Genomic DNA, 20,359 nt, shown 5'->3' with positions numbered 1-20,359 from the left:
ATGGGGATTAATGATTAAAGACAGAGAGCTAAAAAACTTCCTATAAAGGAAGGAAGCACCTTGAACTTGGAGCCAAAAGATGTGATGGGTTCTAACGCCTTCTCTTCTTTTATTTTTGGTAAGTTGTATTTAATCCATTGGAGCCTCAGTTTCCTCATCTGTAAAATGGGGATAGCAGCACTTGTGTAACTGAGGGAAGTTCTGGAAGGAAATACGAGACCTGTACATACAGCCTGTGACCCTCTGTGCACAAAGGTGTTATTATTAGCAAAGATCACAGCAGTAATGACAACGAGGACATAGCAGTGGGGAGACTACACATGTCCCCTGCTGGCCTGAGCCTCAGTCCTTGGCCCCCAACATTTCTCTGACCGTCCGCCTGTCACCCCCACCCTCACTCTTGCAGATCGATGCCGCCTCATTGATTGCTGCGTCCGTGATGGCTGCCCCTTGTGCTTTGGCCCTCTCCAAGCTGGTCTACCCGGAGGTGGAGGAGTCCAAGGTTAAGAGGGAGGAAGGAGTGAAACTGACCTACGGGTGAGCACAGCAGGAGGGCCTGCGGGGGGTGGGGGATGGAGCACAGGCGCAGGGTCCTGTTCCCTCTGCCCACCACTGTCCTCCACCAGCCCAGGCCCGCCTGTCCTCTTCTGCTGCCCTGGTTGTGCCTGAGTCCATTCTCTGTGGCTTATAACAGAAAACCTGAAACTGGGTCCTTTATAAGCCAGGGGAATTCATTTATTACATTTATGGGGGCTGAGAAGTCCAAAGTCAAGGGGCTGCATTTGCTGAGAGCCTTCTTGCTGTCGGGGACTCTGCAGAGTGCTGAGATGGTGCAGGGTATCGTGTAGTGAGGGGACTGAGTGTGCTACCTGCTAGCTCAGGTCACTCTTCCTCTTCTTATGAAGCCACCAGTCCCACTCCCCTGATAACCCATTAACCCATTGATCCAAAATAGTGTCAGCCCCCATGACCCAATCACCTCTCAAAGCCCTCCCCCCTTACTGCCCCATTGGGGGTTAAGTTTTGACACGAGTTGCAGAGGGAACAAACATTCAAACCACAGTGCTTGCAAACATGCAGACTCTGCTTCTCACATGTTAATCTCCACTGTCTGACCAGCAGGACACAGCGGACTGGTCCAGGCTTGGGAGTGAGGCCTGGATTTGGGGGTGTGGCCTGTGGCCTGTGTATGTATGTCATGAAAAGGCTTCATGCCACCTCCTCCACGTGCCTGAGCCCTGACCACCAGGTGTCAACCACCTATTGACGTATTTCGCACTGTCTTTGATTTCACTTACCTCCTAGCATCTCTTCCTCACAGTCTTAACCAGTGTTGTGTCACATTTAATCCTTAAAAAATGTTGAAAACGCACCCTGTGCACTAATGTGCTTGGGGACACAGTGGGCAACCCCAATGTCACAACGTCTTGAGGCTCCAGGGCAGTGCTGTCCCATGGAAAGAGAACATGAGCTGCTTCTGTCATCTTCAGTTTCCTCTAGCTGTCTTTTAAAAAGCCCACAGAGGGCCAGGTGAGGTGGCTCACACCTGTAATCCTCGCACTGTGGGAGGCCCAGGCTGAAGGATCACTTGAACTCAGGAGTTCGAGACCAGCCTGAGCAAGAGCAAGACCCCATCTTTACTAAAAATGGAAAAATTAGCCAGGCATGGTAGCACAGGCCTGTAGTACCAGGTACTCGGGAGACTGAGGCAAGAGGATCACTTAAGCTCAAGAGTTTGAGGTTGCAGTGAGCTGTCATGACTTCACTGTACTCTACACATGGCGACAGAGCCAGACCCTGTCTCAAAAGAAAAAGAAAAAAAGGAAAGAACAGAAAGGACAAAAATATAAACAAAATATTCTAATGCTGAAATGTTAAGTAGACTCTTTGTCCTTTTTTTGTCACAGGGTCTCAAAAGAAGGAGAAAGAAATGGGGGATTTTCATAAGATATTTTACTTAAGCCAACATACCCCAAATATTCTCATTTCAACATAAAACATTTATATTTCAATCAATGTGAAAGTTATTGAAATAGTTTGCATCGGTTCATACTAAATCCCCAAAATCTGGTGTGTGTCTTACATTTATAGCACAAGTCAGTTTGAACCAGCCTCCCTTCATGTGGTTAAAACCCACATGTGGCTAATGGCATCCGTGTGGGCCAGCACCGTGCTAGAAACCTGGGTCTCATCCCAGCGCTTTGACCAGCCCCTCTCTCATGTTCTGGGTCTCAGAGGGAAAACAAGGGTCCTGTGGCTCTGAACTGCTCTGTCCAAGGTTTCTCCTTGAGCCTGTAGGATGGGGACCCTTGCCATTTGTGGGGACAGGCCAATAATGATCACTTTTGACCCCAACAACAGAGATGCTCGGAACCTCATAGAAGCAGTCAGCAATGGGGCCACCATCTCAGTGAAACTGGTCACCAATATTATTGCCAACCTGATTGCGTACCTCGCTGTGCTGGCCTTCATCAATGCTGTCCTCTCCTGGCTGGGAAACATGGTGGACATCGATGGGCTCAGCTTCCAGGTGTGGGTCCAGCCAGCCCGCTCAGCCTGTGGAGGGGATGGCCTCGGGTGGGCAGTGGGCAGTGGCCTGGGCCCAGCACAGGGTCCCAGCTATGCTTCTTGTCCTCACACCCTAGCTCATCTGCTCCTACATCCTGCGGCCTGTGGCCTTCCTGATGGGCGTGGCCTGGGAGGACTGCCCCGTGGTGGCTGAGCTACTGGGGATAAAGCTGTTTGTGAATGAGTTTGTGGCCTATCAGGAACTCTCCACGTACAAGCAGCGCCGCCTGGCAGGGGCTGAGGAGTGGGCTGGCACCAGGAAGCAGTGGATCTCCGTGAGTGTCTCCATCCCCCCCTGCAGCCTGGCTCCCTGGGCCTGGCTGAGACACACTGAAGTGGTACTTACCCTGCCACATCCTATGGTCCTGGGAAACAGGATGGCTTCAGGCTTTGCTGCCATCTGTCTTGGGGCCTCTCAGGAGGCCGAGGTGCAGGTGTGAAGAAAGAGCCTTGTTTGAGATAGCTGAGATCTAGGTCTACATGGGCCACCCGCTGGGGCATTGGGCCAGCCGCTGCGCCTGCCCCTTCAGTTGGAACACAGGGGGCAGTACCTGCCACAGTACCGAAGGCATAGCCTGAGCTTCCCATGAGCCGGGAGAGGGAGCGAGACAGGCAGAGCTCACCGTCCCCTCCCCTGCTAATACACTGCGTGCCGTCCAGGGCTTGGCTCTTTGGTTAAAGTTTGTTCTAACAAGCCTCCGAAGCTCCATAAAATTAACCTTTCTAAGTGAATGCAAGCTCGAGTAACATTACTGAGAATGAAAAAATTACCCGTAACCTCACCTCCTAAAATAACAACTGTTGTTCTCTCCATTTTCTTCTATTCTTTTGAAGAGAGCGTTTACATTGTTGCTGTTAGAGCATCCACACTGGGGTGTGGCCAGCTCTGTTGTTTACTTACTGTTGTGACGTAAGCATCATTTTCCATATATGTGACCTAACACATTTAACACGTCCCTGCTGTTGGGCCATTCAGGTCAACTCCATTATTTGACTATTAGCCACCGTGTTGAAATGAACATCCGTATGCGTAGCACTTTTCCCTTTTCCTGGATCATTTCCTCAGGAGCTGTCCCAGATGTGGGCTGCCTGAGTCACACAGGAGTCCTCTGCGGTTGCTGCCGGGAACCTCCCCAAAGGGTGACAGCAGCTGAGGCCATCAGCTGAAATGACAGGCCCCGGTCGTGTGGCGAGCATTTGCTTCACCGCACACCAAACAGCTTTCAGTAGCCTCTTTGCAAAAACAGATTTTCTACTTTAATGAGCAAATAATAGCTCATTGTATTAATTCACATTACTTGGGCGACTGGAAACTTTTAACGGGAAATATTTTTCTTGTCTTTTTGATTATTTTTTAAATGATAAAGAAATGTAGTCTTTAGTTTAAAAATAGTCTGTGTGAAGCATAAAACACAGGTTTCCCCTCACTCCTTGCCCTCAGCCCTGGTCTCTCGCCTTCCTCAGAGGTAATAGCAGGCATGTCCCTTGGGAGTCATTTTTATGAACTTAGATCCTTCAGCAGGTATCTGTTGAGACCCTTAGGCGCTGGGCACCAGGACGAAAGGGGCAGTTAGGTGGACACGGTGGCTCCCGCCTGTAGTCCTGGCACTTTGGGAGGCTGAGGCAGGAGGGTTGCTGGAGTCCAAGAGCTTGATGTTGCTGTGACCTATGATGACACCCACTGCACTCTAGCCTGAGTGACAGAGCAAGACCCTGTCATGAAAAAAAAAAAAAAAAAAAGAAAGAAAAGTAAAGAAAAGAAAAGGCAAAAAGTGGGGGCGAGTAATCAGACAGACATGGTCTCTACTCTCATGGAACCTATGTCTAGTGAGAGACACAGACAGTATAAGAAAGTGAAGGAATAAAAAATAAATAACCACAATTTATGGTAAGTTCTATGAAGAAAACAACAAGAAAAAGCAGAGAAGGGTCTTCCTTGGCTGCTCCAGTCAGAAGAGGCCTCCCTGAAGTGTGGCATTTAGGCTAAGACTTGGAGGAAGGAGACGGGGCCAGCCAGGAGCAGCTGGGAAGAACATTGCAGACAAGGGAAGAGGCGTGTGCAAAGGCCCTGAGGTTGCAAAGCACGTGGTCTGTCTAGGGAACAGAGAGGGGATAAGCACAGCTAGAGCAGGGGTGATTGTAAAAGAGAGTGGCAGAGGAGCAGGAAGTTACTGAGGATGGGGCCGTTTGCATGTTAAGATCACTCGGGCTGCTGTAGGGAGCACAGCTGTAGGTGAGCAGGCTGGGATACAGGTGCCTTAATACTTTCCCAGTAATACTTATATAAACTCTTTGTTATAAAGACGTTAGGGCTTTTCTATTATATTTCCTACCTGCATTTTTCTTACTCTTTTCTTTTTTTCCCCCTTCCTTTTGTAAACAGGGATTGGTTTTTGTTTGTAAACATGGAATCTCTCACGCATCTGCGTGTCAGCCTTGTGCAGGGGCCGTGCTAACCTGCTCTGTGTCGTTCTGGGTTTAGTGCATGTGTTGCTGAAGTGAGCACAGGAATGTTTTTTACACCAAAGCTTTTCTGTTGTGATTGCTTCTATTATTTCTAAACTTAGACAGTTATTTGATAAGCGTTATAGTCCTGAGATTATATGATGCTCTAGTTACGGCCAGGAGACTTGGAGTCAGACAGGGCTGAGTATAAATTCTAACACAGCCTCCTTCTTGCTGTGTCAACTGCCTCAGTTCCCTAAGCCTTCTGAGCATCACTTTGCTCCTCTCCAAAATGAGAGCAGTAATACTACCTTTTAACAACAGTAATTATGTATATTTTTATCATTTCATGCTTGAGATATTAATATTTATTTGCTTCAGTGATGTAGAATTAATGTTGTATATGGTGTGAGGTATGGACCTAAACCAATTTTCTTTCCAAATTTTTTCGTTTTGGCTCTTAAGACTAATTTCTGGGGCATTAAACATCTGTTGAGAACGAAGGGAAGAGCCGCCTTACTCAAACAACGCGCTCTGTGCCTCGAGTTTCCCAAACATGAGATGGTCCTTAGGACAGCCCTGCCCGGCAAGCACTATCATTCCCACACTCCAGATGGGGCAGCGAAACCTTTAAAAGTCTGTTGACTTGTTCGAGCTGATACTTGGTGGCACAAGGCTGGACGCCAGGTTGGCTGGGCTCCAAGTCCCTTACTCTGTCCGGCAGGCCACACTCCCCCGCTCCTGGCATGACAGCACAGCAACCAGAGGCACAGGGCTACAGAGTGTCGGGGACAGAGCTTAGTAGGGCCAGAGTGAGAGGACTGAGCGAGGCAGTCACACCCAGAACGGCTGGTGATGAAGATGAAGGGGTTGAAGGACAGGTGGGAGAGGTGGGAGTGGGGGGGCCTGGGAGGGCACAGCACAGAGAGCTCAAAGGGCAGGGACATGTTGGATGGGTGTGAAATTAAGGCCAGAGAGCCTGGGTGGTATCGGGGTGCCCATCCCCTCTGAGGGAGCCCCTCTCCGTTCATCTGTATATTTCAGGTCAGAGCAGAAATCCTCACGACATTTGCCCTCTGTGGGTTCGCCAACTTCAGCTCCATTGGGATCATGCTTGGAGTCCTGAGTGAGTCCCCTCCCCTGTGTCCTGGAGAGTTGGGGGCCTGAACTTGCTGGGACCTGTGGGCCTCAGCTGTCTTGCCTGTCCAAGGCAGGACCTGAACAAGGCGGCCATGGAGGTTCGTCCCAGCCCATGTTCTCCATGGCTGGGGGTCACCCAGGAGGTCAGCACCATGGCCTTGCAGGCCAAGCCTGGCTCGGGACAGGAGGTGTGGTGCTGGCCTGTCCCCCGAGGCTTTGGCCTGCCTTCCCCACAGCTACAGTGGGCAGGAAGGCTCTGCTCCGTCCTCAGCTCTTTTCAAATAGCACGTCCACTCCTCACGGCCACCTGTCTGGTGGCATCATCATGCCATTTTACAGAGAGGAAACTGAGTCTTGGAGAAGTGAAGTGATGGCCCAGGCTAGTCAGTGGCTGAGCCTGTGTTTAATTCCAGGTCTGCCTGACTCCAAACTCAGGTTCTTTCCTGCACCTGCCACTAATGGCACGTGGGGCATCACCTAGGGGTCCGAGCCAGGCCAGAAATGCTCCCAAACTCAGCAAGTGGCCAGGAGGACAACGTCTGTCCCTCTGGCCACCCAGAAGCAGAAGGGAGGTCAGAAGACATAGCCAGAGCCACAGAACATGGGCAGAGAGGTACGTGGCTTCCTCGGCCCGAGCACTCTGTTCCTTTGCAGCCTCCATGGTCCCCCAACGGAGGAGCGACATCTCCCGGATCGTGCTCCGAGCGCTCTTCACAGGCACCTGTGTGAACCTGGTCAACGCCTGCGTGGTGGGTGAGTGCAGCCTGGCGGGTGCAGCACCTGGGGCCATGATTTTCTAGCGGGGGCTCTGCTCACCAGCTGCTCTCCCTTGCAGGCATCCTCTACGTGCCCAGGGGGGCCGAGGTCGACTGCATGTCCCTGCTAAACACAACCCTCAGCAGCACTAGCTTTGAGGTGTACCAGTGCTGCCGCCAGGCCTTCCAGAGGTGAGGGCCAGGCACGGGGCCGTGGGGGCACGGGGGCACCAGCGGTGATGGCGTGCGGGAGGCCCGCGTGGCTGGGGATGCCTTTGGCACCAGGAGGAGAGGTACAAATGTCATGGCTGCAGCTGATGTGGCCAGGGGAGGAGGAAGTGAAGGCTTGAGGATCGAATTTGAAGAGGAAGGTGGACCAGAGACGTGCAGTAACTTTCCCAGGGCTGTACTGCCTGGTAGTGGCCAGCAGAGCCGGCCTGCAGGTCTCACAGAAACCTCTGCTTTCCTTTTAGCGTCGGCCTGGAGTTCGGCCCAGGGGCCCTGAACACCTGCTGTCAGTTTTACAGCCACCCGATCTGTGCGTAGCAGGGACGGACATCCTTGTGCCTTCCGAGGGCTGTTTTTCCCAGGAAGCCCCTGTCCCCATCTTCCCCTCTCCAGGACCCTCCTCAGGGAAGCCGCAGGGCTTAGACCCTCAGTCCCACACTTGGCAATGAAAGCAGCCACCTTGCAGAAATGACAGGAACATACCTAATCCCGCAATTTCCTACCAGCATGTGCAGATGAGTCGGGAGCGGTGTCCCTGCTCTGTCTCTGCCTGGCTGGCAGGCACCCTGCAGGGACCCCTGTGCTCACAAAGGCCTGGAAGGAGCCAGCAGACAACAAGGGCCTGCAGAGCTTTCTCTTTGCATGGCCAGAATCTGCTTTTAGAATTTGTGTTACAGCCTCCAGGAGTTCCTGGGAAGCCCCTGGAGGGACAGCAGGGGGCAAGCTCCAGGCCCCAGTTTCCTGCCCAAAACCATATCTCAGGCCAAATCGCATCCCCTGCCATGAGCCTGACTACATCTCAGAGATAACCGCGTGTCCGGGAGCAGAAAAAGCAGGAAAGACGGACCAGCTGACGTTGCAGCCCCTGCTACTTACTCCTCAGCCGCCTCTGCTTTAACTGACAGCAGTCACTAATTCTCTTCTTTCTCTTTGTCCCCATAAAATCAGCAGGCCACTGGTCCTTGCTGCTGACACCCCTTCTCTTTCTTTGGGGTGCCACAGTGTCTCCCTGTTCTCCCCGCCTTCCCTCTCTCTTTCTCTCTCGCACTCTTTCCAAGAAGATAAACTTTTTACTTTATGTATCCTAACCCCAGTGTGAGAAATCTTTCTGCACCCGCACCGTGAGCACCTACTAGGCTTTCCACATTAACAGGGCAGGGGCGATGGAGTCAGCGGGGCCTTCAGTAAAGCGAGGACACCTCCCAGCCCAGCCCCTCTCTCTGCACTCCCAGTTCCTACCTCCCCCCAACGTGAGTTCTCAGGCTCACCTGTGCCTCCTTGTGTTTCCCCTCCGCATGCAAATGTCATCCTGGTCCTCTCCGTACCCCTCTCCTTGGGGTCCCTCACATGCACCTTGTCCTTCTGCTGTGGATCCCACACCGAAGCCTGCTCCCCTCCTCCCTTCCCGGGCACTAGGGTCTCTCCGTGGCTTCCCCGCAGATGATGTGTCCCGGACACTCCTGTCCCACTGCCTTCCCCCATGGCACTTCCCACACTGGTGTCCTGTGCAGCACCGTCCCATGAGGTGCTCAGAGGGTTCCAAGAGGCACAGGCTTGGAATAAAATTGGACAGGGTTGTTTGGGACTTTAGTTCTATTTGGTTTTTTTAACTGTGGACTTGTCAGACCTTGGTATGGGTATGCTATGAGGCTTTTTCCAAGGTTATTGGACCATAGGAAGTTTTCTGATGGCAGTTTCTCTTAGTTGAAGGTTTCCTGGAATGCAATTTGGTAAATGTTGGTTGATGTTCAAACTGCTTCACTGCACGTAACTGCAGTACTAGCAGATATTGACGTGGCACTGTGGGCAGGCACTGTCCTCAGCGCTTTCTGTGTTTTAACTCCATCCTTACAACAACCCCATGAGGTGAGTACTATTATTCTCCCTAGTGGATGGATATCAGAGGCCCAGACAGGTGAAGTAACGTGCCTAAAGTGACAAAGACGGCAGGAGTCAGAGGCAGGATTTGAACCCAGGCCATCTGGTTCCATAAGCTGCGGTGTTCAGCCTCTGTGCTTGGCTGCTGGGGTTCAAGGAACTCCTTGTGTGGCTTGTCCTCAGCTCTCCCCGCCTTTCCTCCCACCCTGAGCTCTCTGCGCCGGTCGGTCAGGCCTGACACCCCTCCCTGCCTGTGTTTCTGGAGTTCCCGTCTCCCTTATGTCCATGCTGCTCTGATCTCGGGGGCTGCAGTGACCTGGGATGTACCCTGTCCCTGTGGCCACTGAGCCTCACCCTCACCTGCCAGGTCCAGCTTCCTTTGCACTTGGGGACAGCCGTGACCTGAGGCAGAGGAGTGTGCAGCTCTGGGCGGCAGCCCCCAGCGGACCCCAGTGAACCAGGTTCTGCTTCTGCTCGGCCGCGGACTTCAGTTCCAGTGGGCACTGGCCTTGCTTCTTGTGACCCTCACAGGCCGACCTGAGCCCCTGCCCTCAGGACTTTAGCTCTGCAGAGGGGAGGCTGGGCCTGACTGCTACAGCCCATAGCTAGGCCCTTGCCTTCTCTGTGCAGCGGCCCTCCCCGCCCCCAGCATCTGCCACCTGTTCCCACTCCCCGTGCGCTGCTGCCAGGAGGCCTTGCTGCTGTGGACGGCACCCCCGGCGCCAGCATCGGCCGTGCGCCCCTCCCGGCCTGTCTGCTGGCCTCGGCTCCCCCAGCTGGGTCGTGGAACAGTCCAAGGACTCTCCCGACCTCCCTCCCTGGACACCCTGCACACTCGTCACATGGCCAGGGCGTTCCCGCGAGGACTGTGAGCCCCTGAACACAAGGCTCCCAATGTACCGCAGTGTCCGAGTCCATTAGGGCTGATAGAGCAGAATACCATGAACTCGATAGCTCATAGACAACAGAAACTTACTTCTCACTGTCCTGGACGGTGGGAAGTCCAAAATCAAGGCAGCGACAGATTCAGGGTTTGTTCAGAGCCTGTTTCTCACAAATGGCAGCTTCTTGCTGTGTCCTCACATGGTGGAAGAGGTGAGCAGGCTCCCTCAGGCCCCTACAGAAGGGCACTAATACCTGGCTGGGCACAGTGGCTCAAGCCCGTCATCCCAGCACTTTAGGAGGCCGAGATGGGAGGATTACGTGAGGCCTCCCTGGGCAACATAGTGAGATTCCATCTGTAAATTATATTATTATTATTATTTGAGACACAGTCTTGCTCTGTCACCTGGGCTACAGTGCAGTGGCATCATTGTAGCTCACTGCAACCTCAAACTCCTGAGCTCAAGCAATCCTCCTGCCTCAGCCTCCTGAGTAGTTGGGACTACACACAAGCACCACCACACCTGGCTAATTCTTCTATTTTTGTAGATATGGGGTTTTGCTGTTGCTCAGGCTGGTCTCGAACTCCTAGCCTCAAGTGATCCCTCCTGCCTTGGCCTCCTAAAGTCATGAAATTACGGGCATGAGCCACCATGCCCAGCCATACTAAATTATTAAAAAAGTAATCATAGTAAGGTCACTAATCTCATTTGTGAGGGCTCCACCTCATGACCTAATGACCTCCCAAAGGCCCCACTTCCTAATACCATCACCTCGGCAGTTAGAATTTCTGCATATGAATTTTGGGTGACATGAACATTCAGACTGTAGCACATAGTCATGTAAGATGTTAACAGTAGGGGAAGGTGGGTGTGGGGTTTATGGGAGCCCTGTATTATTTGTGCAAGCTCTCTGCAAATCTAAACTGTTCTAAAATGGTAAAGTTGATGTTAAAAGTTGCAGTGTCACTTGTAATTCAGCCCATGGGTAGCTCTGTCCTGGCCAATGCATGTCCCAGTAGGTGACCACCAAGGTCTGGGGGTTGACCAGGGGGCTACATTGATCCCCTTTCTGTCCCTTCTTCCCAGGGCTCTGCTCTTACCTCTGCTGCCCCCTCAGTTCAGTTCGAGCTCATGCCTTCAGCTGAATATTAATTGGTCCTGACCTCTTTCCAACCACGTGAAGAACATCATGTGCTTGAAATTACTCTTGACTCAGAATCAGTGAGCCCTGAGTTTGGACAGGACCTTAGACATCACTGTGAGGGTGTCTGCCTCCCCACCCAACTTCTATGAGAATTTTTACACCCACTGCACGGATGGTCTCTGTCACCAGGTTTTTATGTTTGAATCACGAGACTCCACTCCCACGAGTGAACCAGCACTGAACGCCTGACTCAGGGAAGCCAAATCCACGTTCTTGCCAATGGCCTTTCAGAATCTCAGGAAAGGGTTTGAATTATAAAACCCAGAAACAGAGAGCTGGGAGCGGAGTGACCACGGTGGGGCTGTGTCCTGGAGCTCATCTCATTCCCACCCTTCCCGCAGCCCAGTTGTTCAGCTCTTCCTCGGACTCGATGAGAACCGAATTCTTGCCCCAAATCCCCTTGAACCCAAGGTAATTTCAGAAGGTTCCTCTTTGCAATCAAAGGGTCATTGCCTGGGATAGCCACTTTGTTAAACCCCTCATTTCTCTTGCAATCAAGTGGTCATTCATCATTTGCTTACATCTCATCAAAAACAAGAACCTCTCTACCTCTCAGAGCAACTAATTTCATATTGGAGAGCTCCACTTCTGAAAAGGTTCTTTTCTGATTTTGCATGAAAAAGTATTGTGCTTTGATCTGAGTTTTGCCATTCAGGGCCATTCATGGGCCATTCAAATCTCATCTCATGTGTATATCTTTGTTGTTTGTTTTCCTACACACCAAAGTAATACTCATTATTTTTAAAAAGTCGAATTTTATACAAATCTTACAGAAATGTTCTTCCCTTTTCCACATGCCAGCCCTTCAGCTATTTGAGGATGGTGACCCCTGAGGCTTCCACTCTCTGAGCCAGGAGCCCTTAGTTCTTTCAGTTTTTCCTCACATGACGCATAGCAAGCTTTCAGCATTTACCCCAGACCCGATTCTCGGTGGTTCAGCATCCGTGCGCAGACAGCGCATGCGTCGTGAGCAAGTCCAAGATGAAGCCAGAGCACAACACGGTAAGTACGATCTCCTGGGTGTAACCCAGACGACGTGATGAGACGACAGATTGGACACCGCCTTGGGAGGGGATTCAAAGGGGGCAGACTTGTTAGGAAGGAAGCGTGTTAAGAAGCTTCATGCCTGCTTCAGAAATCCTCCATCCTGAGGGCTTTCATGTTGGGGACGAGCTGTCATTGTGGGAGAGAATGGTAGAAAGTCCTGGCCCAGAGCACACAGGGACAGGGATAGGCTATAGCAGGAACAGGGATGGGGGTAGGACCTCATCTAGGGGGCATCGTACTTGCCCACCAACAAGGGGGGCAGTGAGTTCCTGACTTGCCTGGGGACTGCTGCCCACTCCCACGGGGGGAGGGGAATTGCTGCCGTGGACCAAGTTCTGGTAAAGACATGGAATGGTGACATAAGCTCAACCGTGCCAGCCCCGACTTTGTGATGGAAGTGGGGGACAGGCTGCACAGCCAGGCGCCTGTTCCACACTGGAGTCTGAAGGCATTCAGGAAAGAGACTCTGCAAGGAAAGTCAGCCCTGCGTGGACCCCTGGCTCTGCTGTGGCAAAATGTCCCAGTGAGGAAGGAAAGGCAGAGATGACAGAAGAAACCAGCATGGGTATAAATGAATGGCCAGGACCTCGTTCATAAACTCAGATTGGAAGTAACAGGTACCACCATCTGGCTGAAGGACACATGAGCATGGGTAGAAGGACAGCTGGATGTCCTCTAGTAGCCACTCCCCCTGTCTTCCTTTAGTAATGACTGGCAGTCAGCGGGGCGTATGGCCACCAAGATGAAGACTACATCTGTCCCCCTTCCTGTCAGCTAGCGGTGGCTGTGTGACTACGGTCTGGCCAACGGGGTGTGAGCAGAAGTCGAGCAGGCAGCGCCTGATGGTGCCCTTAGGAAAGGGCTCGGCAGACTTTTTCTCACAGGGTCATATTACAGAGTGGCTGTGTTCCAGTAAAACTGTCACAACTGCTCCACTCTGCCCTTGTGTGTTGAAAGTAGCCATAGGTAACACCTAAACAAAGGACAATGGCTGTGCTCCAACAAACCTCTGTTTAGCAACCAGGTGGCCAGCAGCAGGCTGTGTTTTGCTGACCCCTGCCTTAGACAAAGGGGCTCACCCTGGGCATCCCTGGCCCACAGTGCTCCCTGCCAGGTGGAATGCAGGGGGGAGGGAGGGTGAGCTGTCTGGGACCAGGAAGACATAGGCAACACTGGAGGGATGGAGCAGCTGCAAGTCAAAAGGAGCCTGGCCCTGATGTCTTCGCAGAGCAAGGCTGCCAGAACAGCAGGGACTTTATGTGAGAGGGGCATGAACTTGTGTCTCGCTTATGTTATTGCTGGGGTCTGCGAAGCAGCCTGCCGGTAGACAGGAAGAGCAAGATGAGCAGCAAGAAAGAGCAGATTTGCTGCTTTCCTGTGGGGCTCCCGGTGAACAAACGGAACAAGATACCATGAACCAGGTGCCCGGCTCCCCTGGCACTCCTGGTTCTCTGGCCCCATGGGGCTGGGACATTCCCCGAGAGCCATAGGTAGACCCACTTCCTGCCACAAAGTCCAAATCTGAAACAGACACCCTGCTGGCCACCGAGACTTCAGGGAGCAAGAGAATCCTGACACCACATGTGAGAGGGAGTGGAAAGAGGGCCAGATGGCCAAACTGCAAGGGTTTCCAATTTAGCCTCACAACAGGACAGCACCAGAGAGAAAGACGCGGGAAGGTAGCCTCGTGACAGCTTGTGCCTCAAGCACCCATAAGCAGGAAGCGGAAGGGGCGGGTCCACCCGTGTCACCTGTCTGGACAGACCGAGCTGCTCCCCCGTGAGTGTGGCCCAATCTGCCAGGTGAGGTCCCCGTTCCCTCGTCCTGGAGAACAGCAAGGTGGAGCTGGAAGGACTTTCCTCTCAGCTCCCTGACCAGCTCCCGTCCCACCTGCCAAGCATTGCAAATCACGTTCAGAGTGAGAAGAACAAGGAAAAGGTAAGCCCAGGAGACTGTGGGGAGCAGTTTGCAAATCCTCACGCAGGTCATGTGGCTCTCTGACTGCTCCCCATACAGACACCTTTCACATCTTTCCAACATGGGACTCTGGATTGCTCATCCACAGTAAGACACGCTGCCCAGCACCCCGACACATGGGCTGCCACCCGTTCTCCTGAGTGCCCGTAAATACCTGGCACCAAAGACTTTCAAGGCATCCTTTCTTGGGCAGTGCACAGAGGGTAAATACACGGAATCTCCTCTAATCTCCTTTGGGCCCGGGGCACGTCCTTGGTTCAGTGCCAGCTGCTCTGAGCCAGCGTGTGGGCCCAGCGCTGCAGGCGGGGATCAGGGGCTTCTGGGTGGGAACAAACCAAAGGTGGGAAGTCCGCTGGCTGGTATGGGAAAGGCAGTGGCCGCCTGCTGAAAAGTTCTGCCATTCAGTGAATCATCTCTGGCTTCTCATGCTAATGAATTTCTGGAAGCTCATGTCAGGAGCTCTCCAAAGCTAGTGGGTTGTAGCACTTAGAGCTGTGTCACAGTAGTTAACTAGTTCCCTTACAACAGTGAAAGTGTGTGTATATACATAAAATCAGAGTGGTGTGTTACTCAGGATTCTTTTGGTTGCCAATGAGAGAAAACAAGTGAAATAGCTTAAGAGCAGAGGATGATGGTAACCAGCAAGGACAGGTGCAGCTGTGGGCCACTGGACCCAGGGACTTCACGACTCTAGGACTCCCTCTACCTCTCGGTCCCTGCACTGGATTTCTCCAGAAGCCTGGGACCATGAGAAAATCATGTATTGACATGTTATCTTGCTTCCCTGACGGCTAGCTGTGGGGGGCAACAGTGGGGGAAAGCAAACCTCCAAGAATGTGATTGTTCCATCGGGGTCATGTTCCCTCCTCCGGACCATCATTAAGGCCAGAAAATGGGGTGTGATGATCAGCGCAGTCTGGCCCTTCCGTCCGCCCCAGAGCAATCACTGTGACAGGGAGGGAGAAGCTGGCAGCGCCCACTGGGACAGCTTGGTTGGAAGGCGAGCGGGGATCGGGTCCACCACAAAATGGGGGTGCTGTGCCCACAAGAAAGGCGACCATTCTTTCCAGTTACCTATAATGGCTTGCAGTGACAGCAAATCTTAAAGATTCTAGGATGATAGGAGTAACTGAGGAAAATGGGACTAACGTGTTCTGAATGCTTACCGCGGGACAAGTTCTTTGCACATGCTATCCGTGTCATCCTCAAACACAAGCACTGTATGATGCAGGTGTTATTATCCCCACTTTACCAAGGAGGAAACTGAGATGTAGACAAGTGAAGTGGCTTGCTCACGGACACATAGGTCCTGAGCCAGGTTTTGAAACCAGTTCTGTTTGATTGTAATCCCAGACACTTAACCATCACGATACATTGGCTTCCTCGTTATTCTACCCAACGAGCATGTGTATGTGTAAAATACTTTAAAGTAAGTTATTTTTATGCTAATTAATAATATTAGGTCTCAGTGGCGTGTTTGTAACATGGCTGCAAATTCTTAACACTCCTCCCATGGAGCAGTCAGGCTTACGTCCTCTCCCTGCTAATCTGGGCAGACTGTACCTGCTTTGGCCAACATAGCACAGTCAGAATGAGGCTGTGTGACTTCCGAGGCTGCGTCATAAAAGGCCAGGAAGCTTTGGCCGTGTTCACTGGGACGCTCACTCTTGGCTCCCTGATCCGCCACACGAGAGGTTTCACTGCCTGAGGCTGCCATGCTGTGAGGAAGCACAAGCCACATGAATGAGTGACATGTAGGCACTGGGTCAACAGTCCCGGCTGAGCCCAGCCTTGAGGTCACCCTAGCTCAGGTGGTAGACATGAGTGAAGAAGCCTCTGGGTGCTTCCAGCCCACAGCCATTCGAGTCTTCCCAGCTGAGACTTCCAACATCAGGGAACAGAGACCAGCCATCCCTATTGTGTGCCATGCAAATGCCTGAGACAAGGAATCCAACAGCACGATAGATGGGGGCTGTTGTATGCAGCTGGGTTTGAGATGGTTTATTACCCAGCAACAGATAACCGGAACAGCCCCAGGATCGGAATCAACAATGTCTGGGTATGGAATACCTGGATTTTGAAGATGCAACTGAGGACTGTCTTGTAACAGTAGAGTAGCAAAGTAGCGATTCTTCCCAACAGGGAACTGTTGGGAGAATCCTGACAGCCTCGTGCTGCAATCTCTCTTCCTCCACCAGGTGGGGTGGACGCATTGGCCATGGCCTCCGCAGCAGTGGCCATGGCGCCTGCTGTGGGGAGAATGGCTTCCTCTGTTTCAGCAGGACTGTGGCTGCCCCACCCCAGCCCAGGTCCCTGGGCTCCAGGGCTGCAGGGCAGAGCCCCAGGAGGGCTGGGTGTGGCTGCTGCTGGGAGCCTCCCCCTTCTTTTGAGGAGCTCATTGCTTTTGGAGGAGGGTGGGACCCGGAGGCAAAGTCCTCCTCTCCTGCCTTCCCACTGCCCTCCTGTCAGGTGTCCTGGCAGGATTCTCTCTCCCACTCTCAGTGCTGCTCAGTTGTCCCGCCCGGGGGACCTTGGGTCGGGGCATCAGGGATGGGCTCCACGGAGAATAACCCATTTCCTCCCTCCTGCCCCACTTCCTTTTCTCCTTCCATTCAAATCAAAGCACCAGTCAAAGTTATAAGTGTGTCCGTCACCATATAGTGTACTTTGTACCTGTTAGGTGTGAATTTACCCATCTCCTCCTTCCCCTCCCACTTGCTTCATTTCTGTTGAATTTTACTACCGTACGTGCACATGAGTGTTGATCTGTAAGTTTCAATTTAGTGGTGAGTACATACGGTTTATGTTCTTCCATTCTTGTAAATCTTCACTTAAAAGGATGGTTTCCAGTTGATTCAAACTGTACAAAAGCAATTCATGTAACCAAAACATTTGTGCCCCCATAATATTCTGAAATTTAAAAAATGTGGTGTCTGTATACCATGGAATACTACTCAGCCACGAGGAAGGATGGCTTAATGCCTTTGCAACAGTGTGGATGGAACCGGAGACCCTTATCCTAAGTGAGGAGTCCATGGAATGGAAAAACAAACACCACATTTAAATTGGGACTAACCGATGGGCACACCTGTGCACGGAGGGAAGTATAACTCAGTGGAAGTCAAACAGGGGCAGAGGGGCAGAAGGGATGGGTGACAACCTACCTAATGGGTACATTGTACACTATCGGGGTGAGGGGCACGCTTGTAACCCTGACTCCAGCATTACCAAAGCAATCTACGCAACCCAGAACATTTGTACCCCCATATTACATTCAAATAAAAAAAAAAAAAGGAAAAGAAACAAAGTACTACATATACATGGTTTTAAAGTCAAACAGGGCCAGGCACAGTGGCTCACGCCTGTAATCCCAGCACTTTGGGAGGCGGAGATGGGAAGATCACATGAGGCCAAGAGTTGGAGACCAGCCTCGGCAACTTAGCAAGACCCCATCTCTACAAAAAGCTTAAACATTAGCCAGGTGGGGAGGCGCATGCCTGCAGTCCTGGCTACTCGGGAGGCTGAGGCCGGAGGATCACTGGAGCCCAGGAGTTTAAGGTTCTGGTGAGCTATGATCACAGCACTGCATTCTAGCCTGGGTGACAGCAAGACCCTGTCTCTAAGAGAATAAAAAAATAAAGTAAAATGGAACCATAATTACAACAGCAAGAACAGTAATAGAAAAACATTTCAGCAGTCCCCTCCCCGTCCCTGAATTCTCCCCTTCAGACTTTTTCAGTCACTTCTGATACTTAACCTCCACATTTCTCAATGATGTGCCCATACTGCTGTTTTATGGAATGATTGATTTTAGATGTTGTCTTTTTCCTCCTTCTTTTGGAGGATAAAATGTTAACTCTTCCGCAGCAACCCATATCCTACTTCTCCTTTTATCCGCCCATGATGGCGAGATCAGCGTTTTTGCGAGAAGCCACGTTCCGCTCCTGTTTCTCTGGCTCGTGACGGCTGTATGTCGTGTGCATTGCTGAGCTGCGGAACACACTACAATCACATTTCCTTTCTTACACATCTTGTCCTTCCTTCTGGACATACCACTGTAATTCTTCTAATCTAAGCTTGCACATGCACTATTCTTAATATTCATGCGCCCCTGAGAAAGAACGCTCCCAACGAAACTGAGATACTCCATTGTTCACAGATGCGTCTCAATATCAGAAATGTTAAAATGTGAACAAACTGTGCATTTTCAAATTCATATAATGCCACTTTTTTTGTTTTTCTCTTCTTTTCTTTCTTACTTTTTTAAGAGACAGGGTCTTGCCCTGCCATGCAGGCGGGAAGATCACTGCTCACAGCAACCTCAGACTCCTGCGCTCAAGCCATCCTCCTGCCTCAGCCTCCCTAAGTAGCTGAGACTACAGGCATCAGCCACCACACCTGGCTATTTCTGTTTCTTGGTTTTCTTTGTGACTGTCATTAATTCTTCCCAAATTTTGTAAGAAAATTATTTTCTTAATTTTTAAACCATTGACATATAATTATATACTGTAAACTTCAGCTACAGTGTAAAATTCAATGGCGTTTCATATATGTAGTTACACAGCCATCACCAGAATCTGTGTTAAAACATTGTCATCGCCCTAGAGAGGAATCGTGTACCCATTAGCAGTCACTCCCCAACTGCGTTCTTTTGCGTGTGATGTGCAGTTGTCCCCGCACCTTTTGTTGAAAAGACTCTTCTTTCTCATTGAATTATTTTGTTACTTTTGTCCAACAGCAACTGACCATAATGTGAGGGGTTATTTCTGAGCTCTCAGTTCTATTTTATATCTGATCTATGTTGTCATGCCACAGCACACTGTTCTCATTCCTGGAACTTTGTAGGATGTTTTGAAATCAGAAAGTGTCAATCCTCTAATGTTGTTCTTCTTTTCTTAAAGATTGTTTTTGGTTGTTCTAGTTCCCTTGAATTTCCATATGAATTTTAGGATGAGCTCATCAATTTCTGCAAAAAAAAAAAAACCTAAGGGGGATGTCGATAGGGATTGCATTGAATCCGTAGATTGATTTCGGCGACGCATCCATCTTACCAATATCAAGTCGTCTGATCCATGAACGTGGGCTGCCTTTCCATTTATTTAGCTCTTCTTTAATTTCCTCCAACAACGTTGTGTAGTTTTCATTATACAAGCCTTGTACTTCTTTTGTTCAATTTATTCCTAAGTACTTTATTCTTTCTGGTGCTGTTGTACATAGAATTGTTCTTTTTCATTTCTTTCATCTTTGGATTGTCCGTTGTAGAAATACACTTGATTTTTGTATATTGACCTAATATGCTGAGAAAAAAAAATTTAATATTGAACCACTTCCCCTCCACTGTGCCTGCTTCCCTGAGTCAATCTCTGCACAGAAGAAAACTCCAGTGTCCTGCTGGGGGAGAGACAGCCACCTGGCTGTATGGGACAGGCAAGGGGGCCTGGGGCTCTTGGCTTTCAGCCCAGCTCCCTGGCTTCAGCCCCCAGGAGTCACCTGCAGTAACAGGCGCCTCCGATTCCGGAGCTTCGGTGCTCTGCTTTCTCAGCTCTGCCTCCCCTCCTGCTGCTTCTCATCTTCCCAAACTTTGTCACCGTGTCTTCTCTCTGCTGTTGCTGCTCTCATTCTCTTTGTCCTCATTGGTTTATGAATCTTTTATTTCTGTTCTCTCTATTCAGTGGGAGTTCGATAGGAAGTCGTGCTAACTGCCTGTGCTCGGTTCACTGTGCTTACCTGGCCGGTCCCCAGTCCCCTTTGCAGGGACAGAATAGCGGGCTGAGCGAGCCCCCGGGCCCTGCAGCCAGACAGACCCGAGGTTGAGGTCCGGCTCCACTTCTTCACCTCCTCGTGTGTCCACGTGCGAGATGATTACTCTCTCTGAGCCTCAGGTTTCTCATCTGTAATGTGACAATAATGTCACCTCTGAACTCACAGGGCTGTGGTGGGCGTGAACTGTGACGATGTGGGATGCTCATGCAGCCTGTCTGCGTGCAAGGCTGTGCTCTGAGCTGCGGGTCCCGCCTGCCTCCCCGGAGAACAGCGTGACTCAGAAAGGGGCTTCCCCTTCCGCCCGGATCCCAGGATAAAGACGACGCAGGGAACAGAGCCACAGCACCCGGCTGCTCATACCGTGAGCGAGAGACGCATCTCGATGGTTGTCAGCCACTGAGAGTCTGATTGTTACTGCGACGTCATTTAATGACAGTTGACTAACGAAGCAGCATTCGACGGTGGTCCAA

The 20,359-nt window shown here is 51.2% G+C and overlaps 1 protein-coding gene and 1 non-coding gene across 2 annotated transcripts in view; one reads left to right on the top strand and one right to left on the bottom strand.

Annotated features, from left to right (window-relative positions):
- LOC138381925 (sodium/nucleoside cotransporter 1-like) overlaps nt 1-19,996 on the top strand; it is a 162,031-nt gene extending 142,035 nt beyond the window's left edge. The window contains exons 12-18 of the mRNA XM_069466571.1: nt 407-537; nt 2,362-2,530; nt 2,646-2,843; nt 6,058-6,139; nt 6,808-6,906; nt 6,989-7,100; nt 19,799-19,996. Coding sequence (XP_069322672.1) covers nt 407-537; nt 2,362-2,530; nt 2,646-2,843; nt 6,058-6,139; nt 6,808-6,906; nt 6,989-7,100; nt 19,799-19,940 — 933 coding nt within the window. The 3' untranslated portion in view covers nt 19,941-19,996. The remainder of the gene's footprint in view (nt 1-406; nt 538-2,361; nt 2,531-2,645; nt 2,844-6,057; nt 6,140-6,807; nt 6,907-6,988; nt 7,101-19,798) is intronic.
- LOC138382085 (U6 spliceosomal RNA) lies at nt 4,968-5,074 on the bottom strand. The gene has a single exon (XR_011233257.1). It is a non-coding gene; the product is annotated as a U6 spliceosomal RNA (small nuclear RNA).
- Nucleotides 19,997-20,359: the final 363 nt, after the last annotated feature.

Source organism: Eulemur rufifrons, chromosome 3 (genome assembly GCF_041146395.1).
Source record: "Eulemur rufifrons isolate Redbay chromosome 3, OSU_ERuf_1, whole genome shotgun sequence".
NCBI lineage: Eukaryota > Metazoa > Chordata > Mammalia > Primates > Lemuridae > Eulemur > Eulemur rufifrons.
This window is presented reverse-complemented; position numbering and strand designations above follow the sequence as displayed.